The sequence below is a fragment of the Symsagittifera roscoffensis genome, chromosome 2 (assembly GCF_963678635.1).
Source record: "Symsagittifera roscoffensis chromosome 2, txSymRosc1.1, whole genome shotgun sequence".
Classification (NCBI taxonomy): domain Eukaryota; kingdom Metazoa; phylum Xenacoelomorpha; order Acoela; family Convolutidae; genus Symsagittifera; species Symsagittifera roscoffensis.
Genome location: NC_087063.1, coordinates 59,413,664 through 59,433,931, shown reverse-complemented (window position 1 = coordinate 59,433,931; position 20,268 = coordinate 59,413,664). Strand labels below are relative to the sequence as shown.

The 20,268-nt window shown below is 38.9% G+C and overlaps 2 protein-coding genes across 4 annotated transcripts in view; one reads left to right on the top strand and one right to left on the bottom strand.

The window, feature by feature from the left end:
- Positions 1–588, bottom strand: part of LOC134840088 (ankyrin repeat domain-containing protein 50-like) — a 142,243-nt gene extending 141,655 nt beyond the window's left edge. For all 3 annotated transcript variants that reach the window (XM_063855777.1, XM_063855780.1, XM_063855778.1), the window contains exon 1: positions 563–588. The gene's annotated coding sequence lies outside the window, so the exon portion shown is untranslated. The remainder of the gene's footprint in view (positions 1–562) is intronic.
- Positions 589–644: 56 nt separating this feature from the next.
- LOC134839420 (son of sevenless homolog 1-like) overlaps positions 645–20,268 on the top strand; it is a 44,975-nt gene continuing 25,351 nt past the window's right edge. Inside the window, exons 1-17 of the mRNA XM_063854960.1 lie at positions 645–750; positions 986–1,276; positions 7,349–7,441; positions 7,875–7,955; positions 8,061–8,291; positions 11,007–11,102; positions 11,179–11,346; positions 11,642–11,743; positions 12,047–12,302; positions 12,708–13,110; positions 13,456–13,704; positions 13,993–14,151; positions 14,340–14,607; positions 14,815–14,982; positions 15,329–15,511; positions 17,677–17,797; positions 18,004–18,299. Of these exons, the coding sequence (XP_063711030.1) occupies positions 673–750; positions 986–1,276; positions 7,349–7,441; positions 7,875–7,955; positions 8,061–8,291; positions 11,007–11,102; positions 11,179–11,346; positions 11,642–11,743; positions 12,047–12,302; positions 12,708–13,110; positions 13,456–13,704; positions 13,993–14,151; positions 14,340–14,607; positions 14,815–14,982; positions 15,329–15,511; positions 17,677–17,797; positions 18,004–18,299 (3,243 nt within the window). The 5' untranslated portion in view covers positions 645–672. The remainder of the gene's footprint in view (positions 751–985; positions 1,277–7,348; positions 7,442–7,874; positions 7,956–8,060; positions 8,292–11,006; positions 11,103–11,178; positions 11,347–11,641; positions 11,744–12,046; positions 12,303–12,707; positions 13,111–13,455; positions 13,705–13,992; positions 14,152–14,339; positions 14,608–14,814; positions 14,983–15,328; positions 15,512–17,676; positions 17,798–18,003; positions 18,300–20,268) is intronic.

Here is a 20,268-nt window from a genome sequence, read left to right as displayed (position 1 = left end):
ACCCTGTTTTTAACGGCGTTCGTGTTTTTTTGGGTATTTTGGTAGTGGCCTTTAAGTTGTAACGGGTTTTTAGTCTCATGTCGCAAGTGAACCGAATTGGCTCCGGCCGTTCGAGGTAGAAAAACACAAGAGATAGTGTCCCTGACTCTTGAGCCAATGGTTATAGGGCCTATTTTTCTTTGACCTCATTTGTGACCGAAGTAGGCGACTGTTCACCGCGTCGCCCTTAAATGACTCGGTTTTTGCCTTTTCAATGATCTCAGGATTTTTTTCGTGATGGTATTTGCAACTTCGTCAACAGAGGGAAGTGAAGTTTTTTTATTGAAACAAATCAGGCAACAAAAGAGCAACAACTTAGCTTGTGTTACCTTGGGGGGAAGATCAACAGGATGACCGGAGCATCCATCGTGAAACCAGCCGTCACAGATATCGCATTGAATCCAGTTCTCACCACCCCCTTTCTTGCATTCAAGACAATGATCTGCGTCGTCTGATGTTGTTGCCTGAGCTCTATCTCCAACAGATCCATTCCTTGTTTTCATTGACATTCTAATCTCAAACTATTTAATAAGTTTATCACAACAATTATGCTAACTTTTAGGTTTTTGCGCCATATCACCTTTGGTGCTTAAAGTTAATGAAATCTTTGAGTTTACCAGGTTTTCAGGTGTAATGGATGTGAAATATGATTTCAAATCAGAAGCAAATCGTCCGAAATGGGAAAGATTTTTAATTGAAGGACTCGAACGAGTAAGTATTCCATTACCGTGGTTTTCATGACCATATATTTGGGGATCTTTCCCGATAAATTTTAGCACGCTTCCAACAGTTCGAGAGTGTACAAGCTAAGGTCTTTCAGTGCGAAACTTCTATAATTGTACAGAGCCAAATTCATATCAATACTGTTTAGACCCTGACTTCTATTTTTCTCTAAAAACCTTAATTAATTGTCTCTGCTGAGTCTTATAGATATTGCGTCTTTTAGATATTGTCAGAAATACATCCAACATTGACGTTGACCGAAGCAGCTGCTCTCTACATCCAAGATTTGATATTAAGCAAATGTCTTTATCCTATTTGTACAACTCCCTCCAACGACATCGAAGTAATCAAAGGTGTCATTATGAACAAATTTCCCCCGCCACTGAACAACTGGGCGATTACAGAAGCTCAGGAGTCTATAGACAAGAGGCTGCAAAAGAATGGAAAGGCCCTCACACAAGGAAAAATTCAGTTTCTTGTACCTTACACACAGCTGCGCGCTCTTGTGTGCAAAGTAAGCTTGTTTGTTTTTTAAATAAAATTGTTTACAACACTAGCTCAAATTTCTGAAGGCATCTTCACGCTTGCATTAGCAAGCGTTATTAAATCGGAAGGTAGACTTTTTTTCGGGTTAACGACTTGTTTAACATAATCAGTTGAATAACTTTAGATAACTTATAATGCTGCTATGCTCAATTTCTTGAAAATTCAAATTTAACTACTGGGTGGGTACTTGTTACTACAGGGTAGTTTCAGTAGGGACTGGAAACTTTTAAAAGTTTTCCACAAAATCAGTTTTTTTTCCGGCTGAACTGGTGTCTGCTCAAAGATGGTTGGCCTTGTTTCCGCTTCATAAGTTTTGTTCAGTTGCTAATTTGAATTTGAAATGTCTTGATGGGATTGGGATTTTTTTTACTCTAGCTAACCTTAGTGAGCGCTCAATTTCTTGAAAATTCAAATTTAACTACTGGGTGGGTACTTGTTACTACAGGGTAGTTTCAGTAGGGACTGGAAACTTTTAAAAGTTTTCCACAAAATCAGTTTTTTTTCCGGCTGAACTGGTGTCTGCTCAAAGATGGTTGGCCTTGTTTCCGCTTCATAAGTTTTGTTCAGTTGCTAATTTGAATTTGAAATGTCTTGATGGGATTGGGATTTTTTTACTCTAGCTAACCTTAGTGAGCGCTTGTGTTATACTGCGACTATTTTTTCTACTCTAAGTCTTAAATATTGGTGCCAGTTTTTGGGCACCTTTACGGCTTTTTGATAGCATGTGCTTCTAGCATGACATTCGAATAGTAATAAGTTAACACAACTGATACATTTTAAATTCATCAAATGAACCGAAAAAAGCTATTTGTTTCAATCAACATAGCAATCATAAAAGTTCATTATATCTCGCTATTTTTTCCAATGCATAATTTATGGATAATGTAGTTTCATGTTTTCCAATTTATTACATGCAAAATTAGTATAGATGCCTTCAGCTTGTTATATTCCAAACTATTACTTGGAAAATTGTGTATATTTGTATCCGCTGCCACCTGTGCTGCATAGCTTTTGCAATTTGTTATCATATGTAGCTGCTTCATTTGTGACTAGTGTTTGCCGGTTGTTAAGCGTTCGTGGCCGAGAGCGCAGGGCGTGAGAATCCAAATCTCGAGGTCGCAAGTTCGAAGCGCATACGTATCAAAGTTTCACTAACTCGAGGCTTATTTCTATCTTTTTTTTTTCAAATTTCACTTGATAGAGCTGCTTTCCCGATAGTGTTTGAGAAGCGCAGCTTCGCCTCTGTCTTTGCATTTTTTGACGCTTTGGAAAGTTTAATCACTTTTCTCAGAAAGTTTTCTACCGATTTTCAAAAAAAAAGAATATCGAGTGAAAGAACGCCTCATGCTTCCGTGCCTGCACACTCCCCTGGTCTCTTTTTGCTTTACCCCTTTGTCTACAGCCTTCAAAAAAGTAACATTGTTACGTTGTCCCACATTCCAGTGGCTTGTTCCAATCAAACTTGGTTATCACAGTTCTATCTGTTTTTAATTGTTTTCCAATTTTTAATGTGCTTTTAATTTGTACAATTTTGCTATTTTTTAGTTACTGATGATGACATAATGTCGAAAACGTTTTACCATTGATGTTTTTTTCCCTGAGATCATGACTACATATCAATGCATTTTACCACGGATACTTTTTGAGAAGATATTGGAGAAACGCGACGCCTTATCATTTTTTGCTAAATATCAGCGATCTGTACAAAAATTGAGCTTCTGCTGTCATCGCATCAAGTTTTTGTCAACTTGTTTGAAGAATGACATTATCTCGAAGTTCCTCCGTTTTAAAATGCCAGCCAACGGGTGTTTTGAGAGCACGGTAGTACACAATTTCCAGAAGCGTCTCTTGCGTAAAGAGAAACAGAAAGCACTGCAGACAAAAATATGTTTGGCTGGTTCACTGGATATCTCACGCAGGACCTTCACCAGTGCTGTCCCACGTTATTATCTGCCATCTGCTGCCTTTCATGTGAGATACGATATGAGGGTCTCATACCAGGAAGTTAGTGATCGTCATCGAAAGAAGTTGGACGACCTAGCGCGCCTCCAGGAGAATCCTCTACACAATAATGGCAAGGCAGTACACGTGGGTGATAATGTTGATGTCCCGCTGTTTGTTATAGATTACTTATCCTTTGGCCCCAAGCATCCGGTTTTGCATAAGTTTAACGAACTGCATTTTTTGGCGGATGCTGACAAGCTCTTTTACTATCTGAAGTACGAAGGTGCTAACAGCGACGTGTTGAACGAGGTGAACGCACTTCCTTTCTGGTACACGAAGGAGATGAAAAAACAACGCGAGGACCCCACTTTGAAAGCGTGTGAAAGCCGTTCCTTTCGATAAAGGACAGGGCATCTGTCTCATGAGTAACGATGACTATGATTCAAAGTTGAAACAAGTACTAGCATGCCAACAGTTCGAGAAGGTTACTGCTAGCTCCTGCAATAACTCAGTGTACTAAACCGAGTCAGCGCTCAACTGCACTTTAAAGAAAATGAAGGACACCGGAGATTTGCCAGACGAGTTACATCAGAAACTCCGTGTCAGTGGCTCCCATCCTGCCCGCCTCGACGGTCTCGCTAAGGTACATAAGGAAGGCATTCCGTTGCGTCCGGTCTTATCTCTACCAGGAAGTTGTTACGATAATCTGAACAAGTGGCTGGCAGGTCTTTTCTGTCATATCCCTTCCGCGAATATTGAAACATCTACTGCTAAGATGATGGCCATCTTACGTAAGACCCACTTAGAGGAAGGCGAAGAAATTTTTCACTTGACGTGAAAAGTCTGTATACGAACGTTCCAGTGCAAGAGGCTATCGATTTGGCCTGTGACATCCTCTTTACAGGTGATAAAACTCCGCCCATTTCTCGGACAACTTGCCACAAGCTCATGGAGCTATCCGTTACCAATGTGTGGTTCATGTCCGGAGAAGACTGGTATATCCAGAGAGACGGTGTAGCGATGGGCGCTGCCATGGCCGTCATACTTGCAAACGTCTGGATGAAAACGTTCGAACCAGCTCTGTCATCAGAGATGCCGGAACCACCGAAAAAAACCTGACAACTGTTGTGGCAAGTGCGGCGTAAAAGTTACTTTCCGCGGTTACTCAATCAGGTGTAAGGTTTGCTGCAAATGGTCTCATCGTAAATGTACCCCGTTCACGGTGGAAGAGATCAAGCGCATGGCTACTTCCAGTTGGTGCTGCGGATGCACTGTAGACGAATCACGAAAAGCTCGAGTGTTTAGTCGGTATATGGATGACATACTGCGAAGTGCAAAACCAGAGAACATCACTGGAATCTTAGAGAGAGTTAATAAACTTCATCAAAACCTAGAGTTCACTATTGAACGTCAGGGAAATGGAAGTCTCCCATTTCTTGACATGAGCGTGAAATAGACCGGCGCTGATGTTGACACGACCTGGTACAGAAAACCAACTGATACAGGATTGACTCTCTCTTTTAGAGCTCTTGCGCCGATGAGATACAAGAAAAACTTTGTGCTAGGAACTGTGCATCGTGTGTTTAATGCCTCTTCCAACTGGCATGGGCAAACTGAGGTTGGATGTATGCTGGAGAAAAAACAATACCCACCTCAATTTTATGAACCCATCATCCGTGAGACTCTCAAGATCATTGAGAAACACTTGAAACAAGACACAAATACCAAGACAACAGAAAAAGCGGCCAAGAAACGGATACCCTTTGTTATGCAATATAGGGGCAGCAAAAGTGACGTTGTCTCCAATCGTCTCCGAAAAACGGCCAATATTTCTGTCATCTTCACAACTAGACAGATGAAACCAAAAACACCAGAGAATGTTCATGGCAACGTGGTTTACGAAATCACTTGTTCTAGATGCCAGTCTAGCTACGTCGGGCAAACAACCCGCCACCTAGCCACGAGAGTGCGCGAACATTCCAAAGGTACTAGCCCAGTAGGAGAACACCTCAATTGGCGTGGTGTTACCATTGACAGCTGCGAAGTAAAGATCATTGACACAGCAAGAGACTCCGCTAAAGTTTTAACCTTGGAAGCATTGCATATCAACCAGAGAAAGCCTTCAATCAACCCGAAAGAAGAGTACAAGGCTCGCGTGTTGACCCTGAAGCTGTAACATTGTTACATTGTCCCACATTCCAGTGGCTTGTTCCAATCAAACTTGCTTATCACAGTTCTATCTGTTTTTAATTGCTTTCCAGTTTTCCTTTTTTTAATGTGCTTTTAATTGTACAGTTTTGCTATTTTTAAGTTACTGATAATGACATAATGTCGAAAACGTTTTACCATTGATTTTTTTCCCTGAGATCTTTAAAAAAGTCTGTGGGGAATATGTGACCGTTGTTTTTGATTTTTTCTTTTTCTCAAAAGCTAACCTTCCAAACCTGAGATTTTGGTTTCAATGAGTAAAACGAATTTGAAAAGCTCCCCTGTATTAGCGGTTAAGCCCTAAATTTTTTAAACATTATGGCCCTAGAAATAGTTTTTGATTTTTGTTACCGTTTTTGTGAATCTTTTTCCTTTTTTCTCAAAAGTTAACCCCCCAAACTTGAGGTTGTGGGTTCAATCGAGATAACGGTTAGTGGGACGTTCCCCTGTATTGGCCGTCACTCACAATTTGTTTACACAAAAACTTATCATCCTCAAAAAAGTCATTTTTTTTTATTTTTGAGCGTTTTCAAATTTTTATGAATTTTACCAACGCTCCGATATCTGAGATTTTGATAACGGGTAGTGGGACGTTCCGCTGTATTGACCGTCACTCACAATTTGTTTACTTAAAAACTTGTCCTCAAAAAAGTCATTTTTTTAAATTTTTTTAGCGTTTTCAATTTTTTTATGAATTTTACCTGACGCTCCGATATCTGAGTTTCAATCCAAAGAACGGTTGTGGGAAGCTCATTGGCATACGCGACCACGCCCTATTTTTTGACAGAAAAAATTATGGAGCTCGGAAAAATCAAAATTTTGCTGTTCAACTGTTTTTTGAAACTATGAGTTTTCTCGAGAACTATCATGGCGAACTTGGGTGTTTAGGTTCAAACGAAGTTACAGCTTGGGAGATTCTAGTCTGCATAAGCGTCTACGCCCAGTTTTTTAAACAGAAAGCCTTGATTCTCGGAAAAAGCGATGATTCTCGTCTTTTGGGCTCTTCTTGATAGCTCTCCTGCCAAATCTGATATCATACGTTTAATCGAGATAACAGGTTCTTGGAAGCTTACCTTTATAATTTGCTACGCCCAGTTTTTTTTAAAAAAAAAGTTATGGACTTCAAACAAGTCAAAGTTTTGAAACTGAGTTTTTTGGAAAATTTTTGACTACTCGAAAATTACCATGTCAATTCTCAGGTTAAGTGTTCAATCGAGAAACGCGATTTTGGTAATCTTTTTTTTTACCGGCAACGACCTGCTTTTAGTAGAAAAAAGTTACCTAATTCCGAAAGTCCACTTTTTGAACTTGAGTGTTGTTTAGAAATATTTTGAACTTTTCTTAAAAACTACCCTGTCAAATCTGAGATGAAAATTTCAATCGAAAGAAGCGGTTGCGCAAATTTTTTCTGCAGAAGCGGCTAGTCCTTAATTTTTTTGCTAGAGAAAAGTTATATCTTTGACAATTATCTCAGTATATTTGGGAATTATATCAGTATAATAAATTCAAAAAATATCAAACTCGTACCTTCAGCTTTATCTGTGCCCATGTGAAAATTTTGGCTCACCTAGTCTTTTCAACATTTTTCATTTGTTTTTCAATTTATGCTTTTTTATGATTGTGGTACATCGCAAGTGGTGCGAAGCTCCGCTTCGCCTGTGTTATAGTTTCAGTGCGAAAACTCGGCACGCGGAAGAATGGCAAAGAAATAAAGCCTGCCGTTTCATAACATTGAAAAATAGCTCCTTGCCCGAGGGTATCGTCCCATCGCATAACTCGCAGACTAATTCATAGTCCTCGCGTACGATCGCTTAGATAATTTTGAGTTGTTGAACAAAAATTAACATCAAATCAACTGTGGTGTTTGATGAAGCAAAAATGTTTTCAGGAGTTTTTCCAGATGCCCATTAATGAGGTCAATGAAGATGTAATGTGGCTCATCGCTGGATGTGTGGAATTCCTCTGTGTAGACCTCTTTAGGGTAAGTGATGTTATTATTAGCAGTAAATTTTCACGTAAATGCAGCTTATCAAACTGGAGACACTTTTTGTTCCGACGTCACTGAGAGTGACCGGAAAAAATAATGGATTAGTCTGTGTTTTTCCTCGGTTTTGACTAACTCAAAGAAAGCTTGTAGATAGCCAAGTGTGGTAGCCTATTAAAGCTTTTTCAGCCGTAATGTGGATTCTGAAAGATAATTTCAAAAAAGTTGTCTCAATTCCAATGCGATTTTTCCAGTAACTTAGCTATTATTAGCTCTAATTTTCACTGCTTTTGACCTAAATCAATCGCACCATACCCAGGGAAAAATTAAAGGTTTATTAGTTTTTTTTTCGATTTTTCTATTAGATTTTTTTGGTTTTCAATTTTAAACTTTGTTTGTGGTCGGGACATTCTTATTGTTCTTATTTTAGTTAATTGGATCGTTCGTCAAAAACTTGAAATGTGTCGAAGTCAAAGTTGAGGATGTCAGAAATGCTCTTTGCGCAGACAAGGTTAGGTTCTATTGAAATTGGTTAAATTCGATTTCCTTTTAATAAACGGTTGACTTTTGGAGCATTCAAAATAGGAATCATGAAATTTCAAGCATGGTATTTCAGGTTTTGCTAGAAGTGCTCGAAATTAGTCGTGATGTCAATGAAAGACCTGTGCTAGATGATGCGCAGCTAACATCGGAAATCGAAAATTTAGACAAAGATGCGAAAACAGAACGATATCATCACATAGTCAAACATCTGAAGGCAGAAGAGCAACAGAATCAGAGAAATATTCAGATGATCATATACGTATTCATTAGTCCATTGGAAAAGCTAGAAAATGGTCCTAAGGAGGTTAATTGAATTTTTTGCTGTTATTTGGAAGTATAGTGAATAAGCTATGCGCGGGGCGTATTTTGCCATGATAATATTCGATTCATCTTTTTTCTAATATCGAGAAAATATTTTTCTAAATTTCCATTTTTGGAATCTGAATCTTCCTGAAATGACGTTTTTTAACCTTGCAATAATTTTCAGTAATTTTATCGATTCAGTATAATTTAAGTTTTTTTTGTATTTTCAGTTTTAATTTGGCCTAGCAATTTTGCGAGAGCAAGTGTATTGTAATCGGAAACTAGACTTTTTTCCCGGTAAAACTGTTCTTACACATTTTCAACTTAATTTATAATTGAATCTTAACAGTAGTCAGGTTTTTTTACCTTTTTGGGCTAGATTTAAAGCCGTGGCTTTTCTACCCTAAGGTCTTGGGTTCTGTCGGACCTTGTTTTTTGTCAGTATGTTATTGAAAATGTTTTTCCGACAAAATATGATTTGTCGGTCTTTCGTTTGTCAGCTCAAGTTTTGTCAGTTTAGTTGCCAAATCGCATATTATGGGTGTGCTATAACCAAGTTTCATTGTAGTTGTAAGTGTAATTGTTGCTGATTGTAGTTTCTGGGGGGACTTGAAAGTCCTTATAAAAACAATTTTTTTTTCGGCTCAGCTGGTGTCTGCTCCATGACTGTCGACTTAATTGCTACATCGTTTTTTTTTGTGCTGTAAGCAGCTTTCATTGAGGTTGCAAGTGCAAGTGTTGTTCATTGAAGTTTCAGGAGGGACTAAATCTAAAAGTTTTTTTTTGTAAAATCATTTTTTTCGGTTCAATTTGTCTGCTCAAAATTGTAGGCTTTGTTTCTTCTTCGTAAGTTTTGTTCTCTTTTAATTTTAAAATCAAATAATTTGCTTGGTATGCTTGGCTAGATTTCCGGTTTGATTACAACACGTATTGTGAAAGTATATGGTTTAAGGTTTTAATTTTTTTGTTGTTTTGACACGCTTTGGATTTTTTTCACTTTTTAAAAATTTTCATTTGTTTGAAAAATTATTTAAGTGCCCCTGTTTGCTCCACGCCGTCTGTTCCCTTTTCTGCCTTCATAATCTACTAGGCTTTTTCAGATTACACCACTGTTAAAACCCTTGACAAAGAGTGTGAAAAAGGTGGGGGAAATATTTGACCCATATTTTTGGATTTTTTATTCGTTTTTCTCAAAACTACCAAATCTGAAGATTTTGGGTCCAATGCATACAACGGGTTCTGAGAAGGTCTCCTTAACCAAGTGCGCCCAAAATTTTCAAAACAATGTTATGACCCTCGGAATAGTCATTTTTTTAAAACCATTTTTTGAGAAAACACTCAAAAACGACTCCCTCGTTTCTTAGAAACTACCCTGCCTAATCTGAGTTTTTGGGTTCAATCGAAAAAACAGCTTTTGTGAAACTCTTCTGCATATATCCCAATTTTGAAAAAGCTCTGATTCTCGGAGAAGTCCTATTTTTGATTTATTTGCCGTTTTTTGGAAAATTTTTGACTTTCAAAAGTTATCATACCAAATCTGATACCAAGGGTTTAATCGAAACAGCAGGCTGTCGAGAGCCTGCGTGCAGAAATTGACACATCCATTTTTTAAAGAACAAATTTGTGACCTTCAGAAAAATCAAGTATTTGAAATTTTGACCGTTTTTTGGAAACTTTTTCACTGTTGTCGAAAACTACCCTGCCAATTTTGAGGTTGAGTGTTCAATCGAGAAACCCGGCTTTGAGCATCTTCTTTTTTTAAACGATCAATGCTTACTTTTAGCAGTAAAAAGGTTTTGGATTTCGAAATATCAAGTTTGTTGAGTTTTGGCCATTTTTTTTACTCTTGCGAAACAAAGTGTATTAGGTCGAACGTTTTTTCCAACCTAAGTTGCAAGTTAAAGTGCTACTTTTGATGGCAGTTCTGAATCGGTAGGCTGGAGTAGCAGTATAATATTATATGTGCTTTGACATTTGATAAGTAAAAAAAATGAACCGAAAAAAGTTATTTGCTTCAAACAGCAGTACAATTTCTCAAATTGTCACTCACTTATTTTAAAATGAAAACATCCGAGCTTCGGGGCAAAGTCCAATTTTTGGAATTTTGAAAATTTTTTATTGCATCCCGCTGCAGTGTAACGAATTCTTGTTTTCTTTTTATCGAGTCGTACGAAAGTTGTAGTTTGCCTTGTTTTTTTAAAAAATATATATATTTTTTTTCAACTTACGTTTGTGTTGTATTGCAAGTGGTGCGAAGGTCCGCTTCGCCTCTGTGTGTATAGGCTTATTGCGTCGCTTGATGAGCAAAAGACAGTCCAGTTTTTTCCCATCAACGTGTCTGCTCAAAAACCGTCGGCGTTGTTTTGGCTTCGTAAATTTTGTTTCGATGCTATTTCAACACTCAATTGTTTTACTTGGCATGTTGTTTTGAAATTGAACTTTATTTTGGACAAAATTGAGGCAAACATGAACGTTTTGTTAGATCTATTGAAAAAAATCTACTTTTGTCTTATGTTGGGTCATGCTATGTTTGTGTTGCATCGCAAGTGGTGCGAAGCTCTTTTTTGTCTCTGCGCCTGAAATTTCTCAGATCCTAAGTGTTTCTTTTTTCGACATTCTTCCTGCCTATGATTACAAAAAACGCCAAATTCAAAGAACTATTTGTAGTGGGTGGTTGCAAAAAGTCATGTCGCGTTTTTTGCTGTTTTTATTTCAGAAATTTGACGAAATCTTCCACACAATTCACTCACTTCACGAAATATCCAATCAATTCTTGCCGAAATTAGAAGAAACTTTAGAATTCTACGGAAATGTAAGACTAGTGTTTAATTTTTTCCTTCTGTTTTTTTTATTTTAGATTTTGGAGTGCGAATTAGTTCTTTTTTCAGGAAACTCCGCTGGTCGGGGATGCGTTTCTCGAGTTTGCAGAACTCATGTCTTTAGGACCCTACGTTAGTTTCGCACACAATATAGCAGATGATCAGGTGGAATACATGGCCAAGTATAACGAATTCCTGTCGAACAAAGCCATACAAGCCTATTTTGAGAGGACAAAAGTGAGTTCAAATCTGTTTAGTTGTACCATGAACTTATGGTTCTTTTATAGTTTTCGGCAAGTCCGAGTGTGGTTATTCGTCGTTTATTGTTACTTCTTGTTTGAAGCAGAGCTCAAAGTTATATTTTGAAATATCTTTTTCACTCGTCTCAAGTTTTTCAATGAAGATGTTTTCAATGAAGAATTATTTTATTCCGTAAACTATAATTTGCATCGAAAAGATACATTTGTTCTTTCTTCTTTTCAGAAAAAATTGGGCAAGACAAGTCAATACATCTGTTATTTCTTCTTTTCAGAAAGAATTGGGCTACAGTGCATCGGAATTGTACAAATATGTGCTCCCGAGGCTTATGTACAATTTAGTATCACATGCAGCTACGCATTTTGAACGCCTCAATGTAAGTTACTGTTAACATTTAATTAATTTGAAAAACTTAAGTTTTAAAAGCAATTGAATAGTTCGAGCCTCTATTTTTACAGTCGGTGTGCATTGATAAATTGAGATAATTATCAAAAGAATTTGAAAAACACTTCGCGCAATTTTTGCGATTTTAAAAAAGTTCCATTTGGCCCCTGTCAAATAAACGCTTGAATTTGTTCCAGTAGTCGTTTGGGAATCGGCACCTCTTGTTTTAATCAAAACTGTGTAAACTCTACTGAGCTTGTCAGTTTCTGATTTGAGTTAATTTTCATCTCTACAGGCTCTCCTCATTACAAGTCCAGAAAAGAAAGACCGATATGAGCTGAGTCAAGCTTTGAGCTGTCTGAAGCCATATCTGAATGAACTGAAACAGATGTCTGAATATTTGCCCAAACGAGAAGTCTACTTTCGCTTCGTGCCCAAACCCATCAACGGGGAGGCGATCGAGCGGGTAGACGAGTTGATCCGAAATCTGATGGGCATAGATGAAGAGACGAGGAGCAGAATGTTTAAATCGGGAGGCGAAATTATTATGGGTAAGAAAAACTGCAGATTTTTGAGACCGTTCATCTAAGGAAGAAACTACCAACATTCGAGCTGTTCGGCTCTTTACGGAGAACTGTTGTTGTTCCCCTTATTGAGAATCAATTTTTTGGGCTGAGAGTTGTCGCTTGCAAATGATTATCTAAAAGACTGATTTGTTGCCTTGAGCTGCTTTATTGTGTTTCCAAGCTGAATTTTGCATAATTTTGTCATCTTGGAAAAATTGGTTCCCTATCAAACTAGAATGTTCAATTTTTTGAAGCGCAATTAACTAGTATATAAAAATGGCTCACACTCCGTTGTATGACCCCGTTATTATCTAATCAGGTTCGACTGATAGGCATGTTATTTTTTTGAACGCTTTTTGATTATCGGTAACTAAACAGTTCTATGTTCAGAGGGCGAATGGCATCGCGTGTGCGGAACAGACAAGAAATCCCGCCTGGTGTTTCTTCTGGACGGATTTATTCTGTGTTGTCGAAGGAAGGGAAACCAGTACAGAGTGAAAGAGTGGTTCCGGATGCGCGAGATTGAAATCCTAGACCACAAAGAACACCCAAGTTCAACGACCCAGTCTGAAGCCAGTTCTGGTGCAGCGGCGGATTCTAGTCAGCATCATTCGATGACCTTCCAGATCAATGTTATAGACTCCTCGGCGCCATCATCGTCGACCCACTCCCCACCATTAGTGTTTCACCACCATCATTCGAAGTCCTCACACGAGGCATTTGTCTATTCGTGTGACAACCTTACGGAAAAGCAAGACTGGATGGTTGCAATGCTGTCAGTCCACTCTAGAGGGTAACGTAAACATTCAATAATTGGGGACAAGTGTGAGACTTATGAAGAAGTCATGCTAGTTTGGCGCTCTTTGTTCTTTTCAATGCATCTATCAAGTGATATCAGGCTTAGCTTATAATGTTCTGTGTTTTGATAGTGTTTTAATACAAAATTTGTCCAGTAATTTGAGTGAGCCAATTACTTTTGATTAGGTTTAAAATCCCTGGTACGTCAAATCTCAAATAAATTGTTTCTTAGTTTGTCTACTTGCATTTTCTTTGGCGAAATCATTACTTCCGTTTCCGTGCCCAAATTGGATTGAATATAAGTAATTCGAGTGTCATATTAGTACCCGTTTGTTTGTAGAACATTGGAGCGAATCTTGGACAAGTATATCGCTGAAGAGGAGCGAAAACAGCCTTTGCGAGTCCCAGCTCCGGATAAGTACTGTTTCGCAGAACCAGACAAGCGAGAAGGAGACGTGAACATCATCACCGATTCTAAGTCAGGAGTGTCCAAGGTGAAAGAGGCAACGTTGCCAAAACTAGTCGAACGGCTGACTTTCCACTTGCACGCAGACCACGCTTATATCGAAGATTTCTTCACAACCTACAGGTAAAGCATGGAGTTCAACGAAACAGCGCAGAATTTTCAGACAGCAAATATAATTTATGAGTTGAATCACAGTCCTAATTTTTGCTCAAATGGATTCCCCATGAAATATCTCACACAGTATCAAACACACCAATTGAACGTTTTCTAGCGGTTCGCGAATATGCATAAAACTCGGTCCAACTGTGTCGGGCGTTAGAGGCGTTTGTTTTGGGCATGCTTCAAGTGAAGGCTTCTTGAATTCTTAAATCAATGGATGAAATTTGCGAAATATGAGGGTTGGCATTACAGGTCCTTCTGTGAGCCGACAGATCTGTTCAATCTGCTCAAGATCAGGTTTAACATTCCGGACATTGAGCCCACAGAGGAGGAGAAACAGACATATACTACGATGGAGCCGCCCAGTGTAAGGAAGTTCAAGAAGGAGTACGCTCATCCAGTTCAGTCTAGGTGAGAAACGAAAAGGTTTTTTCTTTGTGGCGGAATTGAAATAAGAGCTATATGAAGCAATATTTGATGCTAATGGTTTGAACCTATGAGTCAGCAATCAGTGAGCCGATTAAAAAGTATAACTAGAATTAGTTTGATGACAGCTACCTTTTCGAATCATCGGGATTATATTTTCTGATATTTGACAGAGTTCTGAATGTGATGCGGTATTGGATCAACAACCACTACGAAGACTTCAAAAAGGATCCCGCGCTCCTAGGATTAGTTCACAACTTCATCCAGGAAGTGTCAGAGAACAAGAAGTGGAAGAACTACTGTGCCAGTATACGGAAGCTCCTCAACAACCAGGCGGAGGACGTGAAAAAGAAGCCGGAAATAGTGCGCAATGAGAATGCGCCCAGGGTGGAGTGGCACTTAGCGACTCCTATGGATCCCAGCACATTCAATTTAATTACGGTAAACAGTCGACTTAGGAGAACTCAGCACTTGAATAAGCCTAAGGTGTTCACTAGTTCCGACGAAAAATCTAACGCCAGTGAGAGTTTTATATTGCCTTACTTCTGATTTTGTTGGGGGGGGGGGGGGGGGGGGGGTAAAGAAGATTGAGGATATATTTGTTTCGATTTTGGACAAGTAATTAATTGGTCATTGTGTTCTATTCAGCTGCACCCTCTGGAGATAGCGCGTCAGATCACCTTGATAGAGTCGGAGATGTTCCGCAATGTTACCCTGAGTGAGCTGACCAACTTCGGCTGTTGCTCCTCTAAGGACAGAGACCAGAAGCGACGAATGTTCCCCAATGTGGTAGCATGGCAGAATTTCAACAATAAGGTATGGCGATGCGCAGAAATGATGCGTTGGTCATCAAAGTGATTGAAAACTAACCCATTTTTTTTTTTATAATTCTAAGATTTCCTTCCGATAATTTTTGGTTAGTTTGTCTTCAAAAATTTCCTGGGGCGCAAGTTATGTGGACAAAGAGGGTCTCTTTAGCAAGTTTAAAGTCTGTAAAATCATTTTGGTCGACCTAAGAAAATTCGACAACATTTTTTAAATGTTTCTTTTTGTAAATCCCTCAAGAAAATGCGCCCCTGATACAACGTAGTCTGACAATTTTTCTGAAGTTTGAAAGGAAGCGTTTTTAAATAATTTGAGCACCAGTTTGCGCCATGTTCAGATCAGCTACTGGCTCACGTTCAGTATCCTGGACACGCCTGCTTTGGAGGAGAGACTGGCTCTGCTGGTTAGGGGTTGGGAGATCGCACAGGCGCTGGAGGAACTCAACAACTTCTCGGGAGTGCTGCACGTCATATCGGGATTGAACTACTCGGCTGTCAGTCGACTCAAACTCACACACGAGGTTAATTCAATCAAGATCACTTGGTTATCATCAGTTTTTCATAAAAGGCAGCGATTGACGTGGAATTGATAGTACACATGTAAACACACGAAGAATTGCTGGAATTAGGTGTTCGAAAAAGCCTCGCAATAAATTATAAAGTGGAAAACACTTAACCAGAACAGCTTTTATCATCCAATTTTTCGTTATCCACAAAATGATTTGCATGAGTTTACGGATTCTTTCATTACGCTTCGGGTTAACAACTTGTGTAACAGAATCAGTTGAATCACTTATCTTGGTCCATTATGAATGCAAATTTCTATGCGTTCCCAGCTAATTTAGCCTGGAGGTAACGAATATGCCTTGGACGGCAAAGGTCCTGGGTTCGAATCTGACCAGGACGTGTTTCTTTTTTCAAACGGGAAATATTCTTTCAAATAAAATTATCGGCCATTTATTTGTCTGTTATCTCTTGTCGGCCTAGTTGTCACATCTTGTTATCGTTTTTTTCGCTGCGTGCTTTTAACTTTAATATTGCTTTTAGTGTTTGATTTACTCCTACAAAAGTAATTTTACTTACCTTGGCTTTGTATTTCCTGTGGTTTTCTAATTCGTTAAAAAAAATTCCTTGTCGCAAACTATTTCGGACTATTTTATATCGGCTTAACGACCTAATTTTGGGTCGTATCAATGGAAACATATTTTAAACACTCGCCTCCGCACTTTTCAAGGGTGTTTGTGTGTTTTTCAATCGGTTTGTTGAAATGCTTTTTTTCGTTATAAAAAATTATTTCCAAATTTATTGGTAAAATTTTTGTCTCAAAAACATCTACGATTTTCTCAGGCATATTTACAATATTCAAAAAAGGGGTATCAATTGAAAGACCGCTTACTCCACTATGAGCCTGCATACTCCGCTAGAGCCCCTTTTTACTTCGCCCCTCTGTCTACAGCCTTCGAAAAAATTGTGGCGAAATATTTTCATCCATATTTTTTGGGGAATATTTAAACCATATTTTTGATATTTTTTTATTTACTCGAAAACCTGTTTATGCGTCTACGCCCAATTTTTGTACGCAAAGTTATGGCCCTCAGAAAATTCAAATTTTGATCTTTGACGGTTTTGTGATTCTTTTTGACTTTTTCGAAAACTAACCTCTCAAACGAGATATTGTGGTTACAATGGAGACAACGGGCAGCGGGAATCTCCGCTGCATTAGCGGCCACTCGCAAAGCTTTCTCTTGCCCTCGGATTTTTTGACTGTTTTTTTTGGAAGTTTTTTCCCGAAAACTACCCTTCGAAATCTGACATTTTGGTTTCAATTGAAATTACGGATTGCGTGAATTCCTTCTGCTTAAGAGGCTACGCCTTATTTTTTTTCTCACAAAAAGCTATCATTCTCGGTAATTCAAACTTTTGATTTGTTGACCGTTTTTGGACTTCTCGCAAATTATCCTGCGAAATCTGATATCATAGGTTTAATCGAAACAGCAGGTTGTTGAAAGCCTACAATTATAATTGGATATGCCCAGTTTTTTAAGAAAAAAGTTATGGCTCTCAAACAAGTCAAAGTTTTGAAACTTGACAGTTTTTGAAAACTTTTCGACTTGCCAATTCTCAGGTTGTGTTCAATCGAGAAACCCGGTTTTGGGAATCGTCTCTGCTTAGGCGGCCATAACTTGCTTTTGTAGAAAAACGTTCTCGGTTTTAGAAAGTATTTCGACCGTTTCTTAGAAATTTTGACCGTTTTTAGAAATTTTTTGAATATTCTTGAAATTTATTCAATCAAATCGCGATGAAAAGTTCAATCCAAAAACCGGTTGCGATAATTGTTCCTGGAGAAGCGTTGTGTCCTTAATTTTTTGAACGAGAAATGTTATTTTCTTGGGAAAATTGATAATCTCACAGTTTTATCTCTTCATACTTAATTTAGTAGAGAAACACCTAAGGTTTTGGGCAAAGTACAGTTTTTGAAATAAAATTTTTAGTGCTGCATCTGTTAGCAAATTCATTCAATATGAAGCGCGCATCTCTAGCTTCAGCTGGGCCCCTTGTTGTTTTTATCGAGACCTAAAAGTTGTGGTTTACCTTTTTTTTCAATATTTAAATTTTTAATGTTCGTGTTGTACCGCAAGTGGTGAAGTTATTTTTCTAACTATATCTGAAATTCATTTTGATTTAGAAACTTCCAAAAGAGACGAAAGACATCAAACACGGTCTGATTTCGAAGTACATCGACAGCAATCTCAAGTTTTACAAGGACGCTCTGAAGAAGACAAATCCACCACTCGTGCCTTATTTAGGTAGGTTTCAGACAAGTAGATGTTTGGCCATGCTGGCTGCGTAGATAAACAGAAGTAGAACGCCATTTTTGGAAGACAAATACCATATCTAATTTTTTAGTAATTGGTCATTTTAAGGGCTTCAGCTTCAGTCAAAGCAGGAAAATCTTGGAATTCTTTGTACCCCTTCGTAAAAATTTGTCTCTTGATAAAGTTGAAACTTTCAGGAAATACCTTTACAAATGTTCTTCATATCGAAGACTCAGCTAAGACTCATACTAGCAACACATTGATCAACTTCTCCAAATGTCGGCTCATTTCAACACAGTGCAGGGCAATTATGATGTACCAGCCGATGCCGTACAACCTGAAACCAATGGAATCAATCCAGGCATACCTCCAGAGTCAAGACCCAGTGGGATCTCACACAGAAGGAGAATGGGCGGACAAATTGTACGACATGTCTCTGCAGTTGGAGCCCAGGGATTCGAACTTCAGTCTTAAGCAGCCTTCTTCGAAAGTGGTGTGTACTACTTGAATAATATCACACCTTCCCAATCGTATGCCAGAAAAATTTTTTTTTATTCAGATCGACATATTGTTTGTGATCTGAATGCATTGAATACCAATTATCAACAATGAAAGATTACATACCGAGCAATAATGAACATACATACCCGAATGAATTTGAAGACCGCATAAAAACTTGACATACTCAGAGTGAATATTATTCGCAGTGTTTCACAAGCGTAGTTTAAAACAAGGATCATCAGCGTGCCAAAAAATTGCAATGTTTTGTCAAATCTTTTAAAAGTGCATAAACTGTCATTTTTAGCAGGTATTTTTTCAAAAATTTGCCTTCGGCGGAGACATTTTTCGACAAAATAGGGTTCTTACAGTGTGTGAAAAGACGGTTTCGAGGTGTCAATTAATTCCTGTTTAGTAAGTAACCGTAGCTCATAAAGTTAGTCGGAGACAATAAAATAGCTGTCATCCAAAGGTGACAGACGAACTCCGAAGGTTAAATACCGGTTAGCGCCAGACAGATAATTGAAATAGATAACACGACTAGAATTGAAACATGAACTAAATTTAGATACTATGACATTTCCCTCCTTGTAATAAATAATAACTCAAATCCAATATCCAATGTATCTATGTTAACAGTGAACAATAGGGTTAATAACAAGTTTTTCCAATCAGCTACAATTCCTTTTAAAACACAAACTTTTGAGTTTTTGCCGTTACACAGCGTGCCCTCTCCCTGGACCTCCCCATTTCAGCAAAGTTTTATAAGTTTGTTTTGGACTCCATGTTACTCATCTCCTTTTTACTCCTTTTCTTCAACTGCTCCGGCTTTGTCCGTCTTTCTAATATTGTCAATCATGACTCCCCCATCTTAGTCACTGCTGTCCGTTTCCTGCCCGACCGTCTTGAGCTTGTTTCATCTAATGAACTGGCCGAATCTTGGCTTGAATAGGAAACAAGTCGTTGTTTCCGACCCCGCTTCCTCCCCCCGGTTACTGGTATATGCTCTGGCTCGCGCTCCGTTTCTTGTGGTTCGGTTCCTTCGGTATTTGCTCTCCCCCGGTCATTTTCGATTCCTGTTTCACATGCCAACGTGTGTTCCTTTGCCGTCTCCTCATTGCTGGGACGAACTGTGATGACTTCGGGTTGAACTTGATCCCGTCCCCCACTAGATGTTCCCTGTCCATCTTCCCCACCGTTTACTCGCCCACTTGTCTGTTTCGCAACTAGTTTAGTTGTGCTTAACGGTAAATGGTCCTCCGATTCTGAATCTGAGTTTTCTGCGGATTCCAAATTTCGGAATCTTGCTCCCTTCCCCATGATGCTGTGAAAGTTTTTCTTGGTGCCTTTTGAGTTTCCTGGTTGATTTCCTGTCGAACTGCCTGGATGGTTTCTACTCATTAGTAGCTTCCGTTTCAGATCCCACGGCGTTGGTGGTGCAGTTATTTGTCCTCCCGGCACCCGTTTTTTCGGAAATTTGGCTTTCCTGAGCGCTACTCCTGATTTCCTAAGCACCGCACCGTTACTCATTTTAATCGTATGTTCAGTTTGATCAACTATTTTGGATTTTAATGGTCTATACCTATTCATGTTCCGCTCCCCGGTCCTCTGCATTACCACTGCCGGTGGTATCTCCACTGGGTCGTTTGGTGCCCGTGCAATTCCAGGCTCGTCATCTTGATTAGCGGCTTGTTCATCGGCCAATTTTAGTGGTCCCCGTCTGTTTTTCCGGTCATACTCAGTATCCGATCGGATTCCCCAGTTGGTATCCATCGGCTCCGGCATTGCTTGGGCGATCGGGTCTCGTTCATCTAAACATTCATATTTCGATCGTATTACATTTTCCCAATTTAGGTTCCGTAAAGTAGGTTTTTTAGTCAAATTTCTGAGGACCGTATTAGCTTCCCGGCCGTGGTGCGCTTCGAACGGTGTTATGTTGAGAGATGCGTTTTTCACAAATCTTA